Source organism: Geospiza fortis, unplaced genomic scaffold (assembly GCF_000277835.1).
Source record: "Geospiza fortis unplaced genomic scaffold, GeoFor_1.0 scaffold1683, whole genome shotgun sequence".
Classification (NCBI taxonomy): Eukaryota; Metazoa; Chordata; class Aves; order Passeriformes; family Thraupidae; genus Geospiza; species Geospiza fortis.
Window position 1 is genome coordinate 99,343 of NW_005054665.1, and position 13,474 is coordinate 112,816.

Genomic DNA, 13,474 nt, shown 5'->3' on the forward strand with positions numbered 1-13,474 from the left:
CCCAGTCTGTGCCCCTTACCAGCATGAGGAATAGGACAATCTGCCACAGCCACACTGCACCTTTCCCTGTTGGATGATACACTTTGGCAGAAAGTTACTGAAACTTTTGAGAAAGACTACTCCTGCATGATTGCCAGGTCAGTTTTTAGGGCTGGTAGCTTTAAATAATCATTTGAATCTTTTGAGTGCTGCTACAAACTCATAGTATAAATATGTTCTAAAGCTAAGATAAATATCTAAATAGTATTAATGCTGGGAACAGCAAGAAACCTTTGCACTGCTGCCTATTGAGACAAGACCACTGAAACATGACTGCACCTCAAATAATGAGAAAATCAGTATTAAAGTATCTAGTTCTCATGTATTTCCCCTGGAAAGGGGCAGCTGAAGGAAATAGCTGGGCATTACTGACTCTGGACTGGAGGTTTTTTCGGTTTGGAAGCTGGATGACTTCATGAAAGCCTCACATCTCCCACAGGTTGAAGCTGTTTGGTCACTAAGATGTTTGACAGCTGATAGGACACACTGCACTTGAGAATCCACAGGTTTGAGGATCCAAGGACTGCTAATTCTACAGCCTGAGAATTACCACAGAACGTATCTGCACAGCCCCATCCCTGCCCCAGCTTCCCATTTATTCCCTTCATGAGCAGGAAAACAGAACATACTAACTACAGGGTTAGAGAGAAGTCTGAGGCAGAGCTGATCCTGTTCCACACCTACGGATTTTGGCCACACCTCACTATTATCATATGAAAAGAAAAAGAAAAAAAAACCCAAACAAGCGAAAGGAAAGCAACCTGGTATGTAGCTGATTCCAAATAACAACAGCATGCAGGCTCATAAATGCTTCAGAATTGACCAAGAGGAAGGAAGCACGTTTCGTGATGACACAATCTTGTTGCTGTAGTCATTCATCGAAGGGAAACTCCCACAGGAAAAGGCATAAAGCTGCTCAGGGAAGGCGAAGAGGCTGCTCAGTGCTAGGCAGCCAAACCTGGGGTTCGATTCACACAGAGCTAAGCATGAGCACCAGCCAAGGCCCTTTCCAGTTTTTTTCTGGGTCCCTCAGGGGTAGTACAGGGTGTGGTTTGGCCCAGCAAGGAACTTCTTACAGAGCATCAAGTGCAGATGGTGGTGCCAGCAGCACACATCCCTCCTTCTCCTCTGCCAGACCCTTCTGGCTGGCTGCAGGAGGGGCATCCTGGGGAGGCTTCGGCGAGCACTATGGGGAAAGCATCTTCCTGGGTGGGAATGAGAAACAGACTATGCAGAACCTGAATGAGCGCTTGGCTGCCTACCTGGACAAGGTCCGTGCCTTAGAAGCAGCCAACGCTCAGCTGGAGAGCTGCATCCTAGAGTGGCACAGGACAAAGTCTCATGGAAAGAGGCATGACTTCAACCAGTACGAGCAAAACGTCACTGACATGCAAAGACAGGTAAGTCAGAGCTGGGACTGTGTCATTCTGTGCTCTTCTAAGGAACTGGGGTTCTCCTTTATGCTGATGGCTTTCCTTTAAAGAAGTTAAATAAAACCTTTGAAATGTTAGAAATCCTCAGGAAGGCAGTTCCAGGACATTCTTTGTGTTCACAAGGAGGAGAATGGGCACAAGAAAGGCTGGAAGGGGGCGAGGGGGATTCTGCAGAGACTGGCTGTGCTGCCAAGTGTTCCTTTCTGTACTGAAACTGGGGTTTGAGTAACTGCTGCTGGCAGAACTTGGTCTTTTTGACTGCACAGGTCTTGAGCAAATTACAAAGCAGGAGGAGTGCAGAGCCTGCCCCTCTCCTGCCGCTGTCTCCAGACAGACTGGGGCATTCCAGCTCTTTGATTCCTGCGGTAGCAGACAATGAAACTACAGGAGTTTTGGGACCAATGAGCTTATGTAATCAGATGGAAAAATACTTCATTGTAATTAAGAAAATAGCAGTGACAAATTCCTTGTGGATGTTTTCACTATAATTAAAAGGAGAATTTCTGGTTCCTGCCAGTAGTTAATATTAATGCTCAACAGTAACTCTTTCAATCTCCCAAACTCACGTGTCTTCAAATTTAAGCATAATATTAATCTGTATTCATAATGAACATCCTTAGCACTGTAACCATCTGTGTGACTAATCAGTGTAATTAACTTTACATACCCATATGGGGCAAAACCCAAAGCTCTTCCAAAAGCGATGTTGCCGTTTGCCCTCCACTTTTTATAATACAATTACTTGGCATTCTCAAGATCCTGAGAAATTCTTTTAAAAAAGGTTTGGAAATTGCATTAATTCACGTCTTTGCTGATTGGGGCCAGGGACTTAATCAAACTCCATGCTCACAGCTAAAAGTGTTGCCTCCAGGCAGGAGGTGAGGTGCTCGGACCACAGCCTGTGTATGGAGAGCCAGAACTGTCATCACCCATTTCTGTTTTAAGGATAAAGAAAGGTCACCATCCCCAGAGCTGGCACTTGGGCACTTTCCTTTTTAACAGAAAGAGAAATAAAAACTTAAGTGTTCAGGTTGATTTGGAATTAGTAAATCAGAAAGATTTAGGAAGACAGTAAGCATAAAACCATGATGTTGATTGGGGTGAAGCCCTCACTTTTGAGTAGGTTGTACCCAAAGCATTTATTTTTAACAGTCACCCCTTAAACAGCTCTCCCTGGCCACAGACACCTGGAGGCTGGTGGCTGTCCTGGATGTGAAATGAAAGGCCAGGAAAGGATCATTTACAGGTGACAATTCAGTGATTAAACCCAGAATTTTTACTTTCTCTATAAAATATTGCAATTAGCAGTATGTCTGCCAGTAAAACAAGTGAAAATATAGCATCTAATTATTAACCATAATTAAATTAATTAAATGTTAATTTAAAGGGTGAAACTAATTTAGCACCTGAAATAAAATTTAGACTAAATTTAGGGTCCTATATCCAATAATCCAGAATGTCTATGATATGCTGCCTGTCTGAACTTGGAGCCATATAATCATTTGGGTTCTACATTTTTAACCACACTCTCCTGGACACCTGAATTCAGGATTAATGCCTGATGGAGCAACAAGTTTTGGGAAAAGCCTTGCTCCAGCCCAACTCCATCCTAGCCCAGATACCCGATGAAATAGCACCTGTTCTTCAGGTAACTGTCTCATTCAAGTACCTTGTGCTGCTAAATAAGCAAAGCGATCTACAGAGCATTCCAGGAGATGGGACAAAGGACAGGAGACATGAGAGGTAAAGTCAGTGCCGGAAGCCTTCTTGGGAAATCCCTGTTTTGAGAAGGAATTGGAGTGTATTTCCTATACAATAACTTGTGAGTTCTTAATGAAGCTGATAGTTTGCAGACTGGTAGTAGAGACACAGCCATGTTCCTGATGGATGCAGTAAGGAATTCCATGTGACTGTTAAGAGATAACTGGCACCTGTGAGACCTCCTGCTGGCTGCAGAGCCACTGGGGCCACACAGCAGTGGGCAAAGCACTGACCAGTGCTCGGGTTGCACAGAGTCACACAGCAATTCTGTACACGACACAAAGCTGAGGAACTCATGTTGTTTTCAAGGCTGGATTCAAGAATTGCCTCTTCTTTGTCACCAAATTCCACGCAGCCATGCATTCAGGGCATTGTTATAGTTCTTGAGCTGGCCTTGCTGGTGTCCCAGGGCAGTATCCGAGGTGCAGATAATTGCGCAGCAATGCACAGTCTGTGAGCAGATTAGTTAAACATTCCATAGCACCTTCTTCTTCACTACAGAGGTGAACCTTTGACACTTGAGGAGAATTTTGTCATTTCCTTGTTTCTTTGTGATTCATTGAGGTGTGGGAAATTTGCTCCAAGGTGTTGAGAGCTCTGTAAATGACTTCTGTACGGCCACAGAGCCCCTTGGTTTGCTCTGTGGATGCTGAGGAAAGGTAGCTGGTGGGATGGCAACCACTCTTCTCTTTCCTCTGTGTTAGAAAAGGACACAATGCGCTGCATTTATGATTTCATGATAGTTATGTGTGAGTTCCTGCTGGAGTTCTCTCAAAGATTTGGCATGGAATACTGAACTTTTTCAGATCTATAGTTAAAAGCTATTCCATGTTATCAGGGACACATGAGCCTTTCCAGTGAGTGCTGAGTGCACCAAAGAAATGAGATCATGTTTCATCCTGCACCTTTTAGTGCAATTTTCAAATCCCAAAGCAAAATCAGACACCCGAATCAATCACTGCATGCTGCTGGTCGATTCAGAGCAGCTATAGGTGCATAACTGAATGGACCACAACAACCAGGTGCCAGTGGTATTGTGCATGCAACTCCAGGCTGAAGCCTGTGGTGAGTTGAGGGTCCTACCAGTGAGTGGCTGCCATCATCACCACCTCAGCAGGGTGTTCATGCACAGGCTACTTTTCAGCATAACATTAACTCCCGTATTTAGATTGTACTCAGATACAGCTTTTATGGTTCTTACTGAAATTTGCCCTAAAGATGCCCAAGGCAGCTTTGTCAGCAATACTGAACAGGATCAGAATCCAGTCTCAAAACCAGAGGAAAGCAGTGACTGTTACTCTGTAATAGACCATGAAGCTTGTGTAATGAAATTAATATCCTCTACCTGGTCAGGAATAAGATGATGCCTCCTGGTTCATTCCCTCAAAAAAAGTAAGAAAAAGAGTAAAGTAAGATTACAGAGAAAAATTGCAAAACACCTAGGTGAATAAGGAAACTGAAACACTTTTATTCCTATGGTCTCCTTAGCATGAGAATTCCACTATTTAGATGTTTCCTTTGAGCAGCAAAGAGGCTAAACCAGCACAGATTATTTTTTGTCATCCCATGGCAACACCAACTCTCCTGTTGGATTCTCTGTTTTCCAGATTGAGGATAGCAAGATCACCAATGCCAGCATCATTTTACAAATTGATAACGCTAACATGGCAACTGAAGACTTCAGGCTCAAGTAAGCTCTTCTTTGGTTTCCTCATTAGATTTGAAAGAGGATTAAACTAAACATTACTTCTTCTTGCTAATCCAACAGGGAAGCGATTTCACTGAGGTTTTCTGTTGATACTGGATGAATAAAAACAATATAGAACAGGGGAAGAAAACTGAAAAGCATGTAAAACCTACAAATGATTGCTGCAGAACCTTGAGTCACCCTGTTTATGATACTTAGTGCAGGTCCTGACGAGCAGGTTTGACAGCAGGCACTTGATACTTGTGACAAAAGGCACTTAAAACTGTCATCTAGGATTACAAATTATCCCCTCTAAGCACTGCACTTCCCAGTCCAGCCCAAATCTATTTCCTGGACTTATCACCTCTTCTGTCCAGCTCTGCAGGGAACACCTGTCCTCGTGTGGCTTCTGCTTTGGAGTCCTGTGAGTTGAGTACAGTAACTGAGCTGGTGCATCACTGGCTCCCAGCACAGTCTGATTTTCAGTACATTGAAAGAGAGTTCTCAGATCAACTAAAAAGACAAAATGTGTGTACAGAACACTTCCAGGCAGGTCTTTCCAAAGGAAAGGATTTGACACTTCTGTAAGTAAGACTTCTTAGAAAGATTTTTCTTATTTCTAGCAGTTGGTGATCAGCTATAAAAAATATCTCAGCTTTTGGTAATATTGTGACAAACTCAGATACCCTGAGCACTGCCAGGCTTTCATTATCAGTTAGTGGTGTCACAAAAGGAACCAGTGGAACTACTTTGAGGGATAGGACTCAGACTGAATTCATTGGGTGAATGGAGAAGCACCAATAGAGCCCACAAAACACAGAGTAAAGGGAGAGATGCTGAGGTGTGAAATTGCTTCCCATGCCCAAGGGAAGACACAGCAGCATCTCCCTTCCTTTGGCTCACTACAGACACTGCAAGAGGTTAGAGAGGAATGTTAGTAACTGGCTTCCATCACATTTTTCTTGTTTTTCTGAAGGACTCAGAGGTTACCATTTTGGAAAAACTAAAGCAATCAGTGCTTGCTGATAGTGTTTTCAGAGAATTGTATTCTCAAAGCTTCCACAACTGGATGAATGCTAACATGCAAAAAGGGAGGTGCAAAAAAGAAATTTTATTTCCTACCATAGAGAAGAAGTTATGAGAGAGAGAGAGGAAAGTGAAATACCAAACTAATAAAACTCATTGTTAAGACTACCCAAAAATATTTAAATAACATATGTTAGAAACAGAATTGGTTTCTTCGGTTGTTTGTCCTCTCTAGTTCCCTATATAGACTGAGCAAGTCTATTTCTCCTTATACAAGAGCCTGAGTCGGGCAGTTCTCAACACCCACGTTGTGTCTTCTCTTTCCTCACAAAGATACGAAGCTGAGAAGTGTCGCAGGCAGGGAGTGCAGCTGGATGTGGAGAACCTGCGGAAGGAGCTCGACGGCATGACCATTATTACCACAGATCTGGAAATGGAAATTGAAAGCTTGAGAGAAGAGCACATCCTCAGGAGGAAAGACCATGAGGAGGTAGAAAAAGTTCCACTTGGTAAAATCCTATTGCACAAATCTTTACTACCGTGTAATTAACTGAGTAAGACCCGCAATCTGTAAGTGGGGTTGATGATTCAGGACCTAATCCTGTTTCTGAGGCACCAATGAGAGTCAGGTGAAGCAAAAAGCCTGTGTCTGCTTTACCAATTACACTGGGGTTTCAGAGAGAACAGATTGCTGGAGTCTCTCCCACCCATCTGTCACACACAGCTAATAATAACTGACATATTGGACAGAAATGTTCTCAGAAAGACTTAGATATAAATACACAGAGTGCTGCCGGGTTTTAGTCATCACAGACTTTTTCCTCACTTCTGAATAAAACATTTCCATACTCACAGAAGCATGGAGGGGTTGAAGGTTGGAAGGGATCTCTTTAGGGCCCCTTATCCACCCCCCTAAACTCAAGCAGGGTCACCCATAACAGGCTGACCCGAGCAAAACAGATCTCAGATTCTTGAAGGATCAAAATTAAATAGAATGGTTGGTGAAGTCAGGCAAAATTACTCATTCTTGCATAATCATAAACACAGTAATTAGATAATTCTCAAAAGCCACACTACTCTGAATTCTCCAAAGCTATACTCAGTGCTCTCTGTTATTCCCACATTTATAATTCCACTGCTTGAAACACGCTGGTTTCGCTTGATCTGGTGTTGTTTGCAGTTATTACCCAACACCGGACCAAACATCCTGCTCAGTGTCAGTGGGTTTTTTAAAGCAGAGAATAAAACACAGGGGGTGCACAGTGGTAGGTGCAGCTGCCTTTGGCTGACCCCCTTCCAGCCCAGGAGAGTTCTTGGGCACAGGGGACCAGCAGAGCCATCCCTGTGTCCAGCTGATCTGCATTCCATGATGTCATACCCCAAAAGGCTTCTTTGCCTGGGCGCTTTGAAAATGGTACCAAGCACAGAAGGTTGTGCTACACCGAAAGGAATGTTACTCTACCTGCCCAACTGGTCCTATAATTATGTTGTTTACACAGTAATTATATGCTTTAATCCAATTATTCCTTTAACAATTACATAGAACTTTTACATTACTCTCCTGTAAACTTAGTTATAGTTCCATAAATATTAACATAAAGGGTAAGAAACATGAAATTACTGTTAGATTTTCATCAAGGTTTTAGGTTTCTAATGGATAAATAAATAAAAAATGCCAGTGCTTCTTCATTGAGTCCATTTCTTTCAGAAGCATTCTATGAAAAGATCTTCTTGAGTGTTTTTTAATGAGTTCTGCCACAGAAGCAACTATGTCACTGGTTTAAGTCACATCAGAGTATTATCAATATATAAATTTTTCAAATAATGTTAACTTAATGTATATATAACAATTACCCCCAAAACCTCTCTGGGATTCTGTGGCTCTCTGAAAATTTCTACTTCTATAAACGAGTTTGCTTGTTCCCTCTGACACATGAACAGGATATGGAAGCCAATCGCTCCTCACAAGACTTCAAAGTCAATGTAAAAGTAAACGCGGCCCCTCCTGCAGACTTAGGCAAGATTCTGGCAGAAATAAGAGAAGATTATGAGGCCATAATAGAAAAGAATCGTCAAAGCCTGGACAATTGGTACAAAGAACAGGTAACAGCTAGTCCCTGCTCATTTCCAAGCCCCCTGTGGCTGCACCTGCCTGACCAGAGTCTGAGCTTTTCTCTTGCTTCTGCTCCACAGAGTGCAGCAATGTTCCTGGCAGCAACCCCTAATCCCGAGCAGATCCAGCGCAATGAGAACGAGATCAAGGAGCTAAGGAGAACTCTGCAATCCCTGGACATCGAGCTGCAGGCACAGATTAGTAAGGTATCTGCTGCAGACATCTTGGGCTGCTCACTCACTCCATGTATTCTCAGAAGTTGTCATGGACCTATTCTCCATTTAAATCCACAGCCTAGCATAAGTTTGTTGCAATTGTTAAAGTATGAGGGAAAGTGGAATTCAGATCATGCTCGACTTTGCCAAAATATGCAAAATAGATTCAGCAACCATCACCAGGAAGTGAAAAATGTATGTCTCTTCTTACAAGAAAATATGAGGAGAAGAAGAAGGAATAGCTGACTCCAAGTCTAGAAACAAAACGTATCCAGAAGACAGACAGTAACACAAAGAATGCAAAGTTCATATTTACAAACCCTGTTATCAGGCATGAATTACACAAAGTGTGAAAAATATTGGTGGGGAGCTTTCACAAATATTACACAGCCTTACATAGGTTAAAGCTCACATCCCAGAGACCTGGAGACTTTGGAGCAATTCTGGACAGCTCATGCAGAATGGACAGGACAGACAGCAGTGTCAGGAGCAGAGCTTTGAGCAGAACGGATATGGCAGGGATAAATGACTCAGTTTTGCCTTTCATGCACACACGGCACAGCTTTGTGGTTCTGCTGCCTTCACAAGAATAGTTATGCAAATGCATAAGTGTTCAAATTACCACAGCCTTAATTTTGCAATCTTCTAGCTAGAGACCAAATTTGCTGGTATTTCTGTGTTGTATCTACCACATAAATAATAATCATGGTCTTGGTATTATCTGCCCCATCAGAAACACATGCTGGAAGACACCTTGGCTGACACTCGGAATTATTACGCTGCTGCACTTCAAAACATGCAGCAGATCATCTCCAGGTGTGAGAAGGAGCTGAGCCAGGTTCGTCACGACATGAAGCAGCAAAATAACCAATATAAAGTTCTTCTTGGGATCAAAACACGCCTGGAAAAGGAAATTTCCACATACCGCCTGCTGCTGGAAGGGAATGCTGACGGGTAAGGCAGAGCTGCTCTGACTGGAACAGATGAAGAGTCCTCATATTTGGATTATTTATTTGTTTGTTTGTTTATGCTTAATCAAAGCTTGTGAGTCCCATACTACATCAAGGGTTGGTATTTTAATGTGACGGATCGTAATAAAAAGCTGGAGCTACTTAGAGTACAGAGACACTGGTACCCATGTAATTTAGATTACCTAAATTAATATAACTTTTTATTAAAAAAAGAGTAAAATTCTCCACTCCCACAGCATGGCCATCTCAGCATAGCAGAATGCTGGCCTCATTTTTATTCTCTCATCTGATTTGTATGAAGTCAAAAAAGGAAGATCAGCAGCCTTTAGAACTGCGACTCTCAGACAGGCAGGACAGAGGGGCCCCAGGTATGAGGGTATTTGTCAGAAACCAAATTGGGATTAACCTGAGCAACTCCAAATACACAAGAACCAATGCACTTGTCCCTGGGAGCAGTAGTGAATGTGCCCAGGGATGTTTCCAGTGGGAGTATCTACCAAAAGGAAAGCTCCCATGGTATAGAAGCATCATTCGTTTTCCATTTTTTTTTAATTTTATCTCATAGTGGGATTAGGTCTCATTAGAAACAGTGAGAAGGGGACAAATAACTTTTTGAAATTAGTGTAACATTATTTTCTATTTCATTATCTTCACAGGACAGCAAGAAAATCTGAAACTAAAGGTAAAAGTTCCTTACTTTGTTCTCTGTAGTGACTCTTAATTACTGTCATTTCCAATCAAATTTTACTCAGGGCAATTTTAATCTCACCTGAGTGAAGTGTGGAAGGTGTGCATAGCAGGCTCACACAGGCCTTTGAGAAGCATTCCAGCAGTTCCTGGCTGCTGTGAAGGGCTCACTGCAGAGCCCACTGGGCTGTGCCTGAGCCCCAGCCCTGTCAGTCACAAAGTGGCCACAGCTCAGGCTCCAGACTAAAGCTTTCCTGGGATATGGCAAGGAGACTCCACTGGGTGACTAAAACAGTGTTAGGGCTTGAGAGCAAACCGAAAATCTGCATGTCTGGAAACTTGTATTCTGGCATGGGCATGACCTGCAGACATCCAGGATAATCTGCTGGATTTGCATTGGCTGGGCTCTCCCTGTGTTATTCATTTGCCCTGACCTGGACCAGACCCAGGGTGACTTTCTGGCAGCACATTTCACACAGAGCAGTAACAAATATTGACTTTAAGGAAAACATGTAGAGAAAACTTTGTGAGGAGGCAGCAGGCAAATGACTGTAAATAAGGCTTTCCCTGCATCACCTTGTCTCAGCATTGCTCCTTAGCTAATTAAACTTTCCTTTCTTTCAGAACACTCTGGGCTGAGCAACCGAAAGCTCAAAGCGATTGTCCACGACAGCGTGAACGGGGAGGTGGTGTCCTCCACCATCAACGAGCTCCCCCCACAAGCCTGAAGGAAAGCTCTGCCCACCAGCAGCTTTCCCAGCAGCAGCTCCCACAGCCCCTCTGAACACTGTGCTGTGGGCTGGTCCCGTGTGTCAAACAGGGGTCCTGTAGTGAACGCGCTTCTTAAATAATCTGCAGCCTAACACTGCAAAGTGCCACACAGAGCTGGGTAAAGCTGACTTTGGTAGTTTAAGGAGCTTTTAGTCATCAAAATGCTGGAAAAAAGCTGTTGAATTAAAGTGACTGGCTGAGCTAGTGGCAGATGTATTGTGCACATCTCCCCAGGGCAGGAATATCCATCTGGGATTCAGTTATCGCTCTGCAAATTAGCTATAATTTAAGGGGAATAATCTCTCAACTTTTTTCCTGGTCTTATGCCTCTCATCATATACCTCACTGCAGCCAATAAATTTTTATGCATTATTTGTTCTGAATTTTGGAATATCTGATTTTGCTTTCCTTTACATATGGCAAATCCACTGTGGCAGTGTCACTAACATGGCTCAGGACAGCCAAAGCCTCGTTGTTTCAGGAGCAACAATACAGGAAGAATACAAAAAAGAAAAGAGGAGACACAAGTTACAGGTGACATTTACATGAACAAAACAGCTCCCCTATACACAACTTATCAATGTCACCATTTGAAACAGCATTATGAGTAGGAGTGTTGCAAACTTCACTAAAAATAGTTTCCCAGAAACATTTCTTTATTCTTCAGTTTGAGAGAAATTTTCCAGCACTGACTTTACACACTTTCCCTCAGAGCCTCTAAGTACTTTTCCAGACACTCATTCTTTCTTGATGACCCAGGTAATTCAAAAAACCATTTCAGTTATTTGGTCTCAAATTAATGTTCACTGTCTCTGTGGAAGGGTTCTGCAGTCAGGCCAGACTGGTGTTTACAGTGCATGTTAACATCAGGGAGAGTTCTTGGCCTTAGCCAAACTCAGGCTTCCTCCCTTTCTCAGCTCAGCCCAATGCCCAAGTCAGCAGCAGACCCTGACAGCAATAGAGCTATGCAAAGATAAAATCTGGGCAAGGAAAAGAGAAATACGATTAGGATGTTTAAATGAGGCAGAGTGTAAGGCAGAAGGAAGAGAGACCAAATGGAACATAATGAGTGTGGCAGGGATTTGCATTCCAAAGTCTGCGTATCCAGGGCAGTCTCGCATTCATCAGTGACATTGTCATCATGTCCTGGACTCTCACAAAAGGGCTCCTGTTACCTGCTTTCCTTTGAAACAGGGCTCACAAAGGAAAGGGGAAATCTCAAAGGAATTGCAGATTAAACTGAACAAAGTCCACTTCTGTGGTACAATGTTCTGCTACTGGCATGTTCCAACCAGATCCCCCTTTGCCCCCTGCACCCCAGCTCTCCACCCTTGTTGCACAAAGAGATCCCCAAAGCATTGGATGGATTACCTAATGGTTTCTTTAAACTGGGTAAAACTTGTAATACAGGATTAGTAACTCCTGGCTAATTAAGAGTGTCCTTCCTTATGGTTTACCAGATCTAACAAGCCAGACCTGGTGTTTGCAGCATCTGGACAAAATGTGCCCAGGTCTTCTTGAACAATTTTCTGTGTTATTTAAAGATATGTTCATTTATCAGATTTACATAGCAGGGCCACATCGCTGTGACACAAATAATTATAAAAACTTCTAAGTAGCCCCTTATTTCTACATCAAAGGAAAGTATTTGCTTTGTGCTGGGTTATTGTGCTGAACTACAAGAAAGAAAGAAAGAAGAAGGAAAAGCAAATAATCGAAGTGCCTTATGGAACACGCCTGTCTTTATTTCACATTCCTGAGCAATGCTCTGGCTTTACTCTGCCCTGGTGTCCCCTCATGCAGAGGTGAGATGTGCTCCTCATGCCCTGTGTCACACTCAGCTGTGGTCCAAGTGGTGTTGGAGAAGAGGCAGCAGAATTCCTGCTAAGAGACAGCAGAATTCCTGTTCTCTGCTGAAAGGCAGCAGAATTCCTGTTCTCCTCTGCTGAGAGGCAGCAGAATTCCCACACCACTCTGATGATTTTAACCTTCTCTTACACCTGTGCTGCTGCACTCTGAGCAGGTCAGAGCAGTACAGCTCACAGCATCATCCTCACAGCTCACTCCATTATTGACACCATCATGCACTGATGGCTCCAACACAGCCATTCAAGTGTCTTTCACTAAGTGGAGTAAACCAATTAGTCTTTAAACATACAAATAGGCATTACACCACATCCTGTTTGTTTCTGGAAAAAATTGCTGATTTCTAGAGAATCTTTCACAGCTTCAGAATGCTCTGTAGAACTGCAGATCTCCTTTCTGTTGAACAGCTTGTGACACTGTGTCACCAGACGTGTGCCCTGTATCTGGTGGTTACTCATTACCTCTGAATTTGTGCTCTAGTAGATAAGCTATGCATTCCTAAATGTATTTAGGGTGGGTCTGCAGCCTAAATAATAAATAATGATGCTAATATTTACCACTTGCATGCACTGTTAACATCACATTCTCACACCACGCTGAGAGATGAAGTCAGGGAGATAATGAACGGGGGCAGTATTATCATTCCCATTTTATTGCCTGAGAAATTGGAAAAAGAGATGACACAGCTCGCTCAAGGCTGCAAAGAAAGTCACTGAGAGCCACTAAATTAGAATCCATCACTTCACAGCTTCTACTTAGCCCAGCTATTAGATAATACAACTTCCTGAAGAGCCATTCCCCACTCACAGCAATCCTGTCAGTGTCTGATGGCTCGGAAGAGATAATGCCCTTCATTCATTCCAAGTGTTTATGGCTGGTCAGGACCCTGCACATACTCTGATGAT

General features: G+C 43.0%; 1 protein-coding gene across 1 annotated transcript; it reads left to right on the plus strand.

Annotated features, from left to right (window-relative positions):
* The first annotated feature begins 832 nt into the window (after positions 1-832).
* Positions 833-11,084, plus strand: LOC102038302 (keratin, type I cytoskeletal 23). The gene is given in 9 exon segments (XM_005430660.2): positions 833-868; positions 870-1,439; positions 4,841-4,923; positions 6,280-6,436; positions 7,888-8,049; positions 8,140-8,265; positions 9,008-9,228; positions 9,902-9,927; positions 10,557-11,084. Coding segments are annotated over 9 exon segments (1,485 nt in total). The 3' UTR covers positions 10,661-11,084.
* The last annotated feature ends 2,390 nt before the right edge of the window (positions 11,085-13,474 follow it).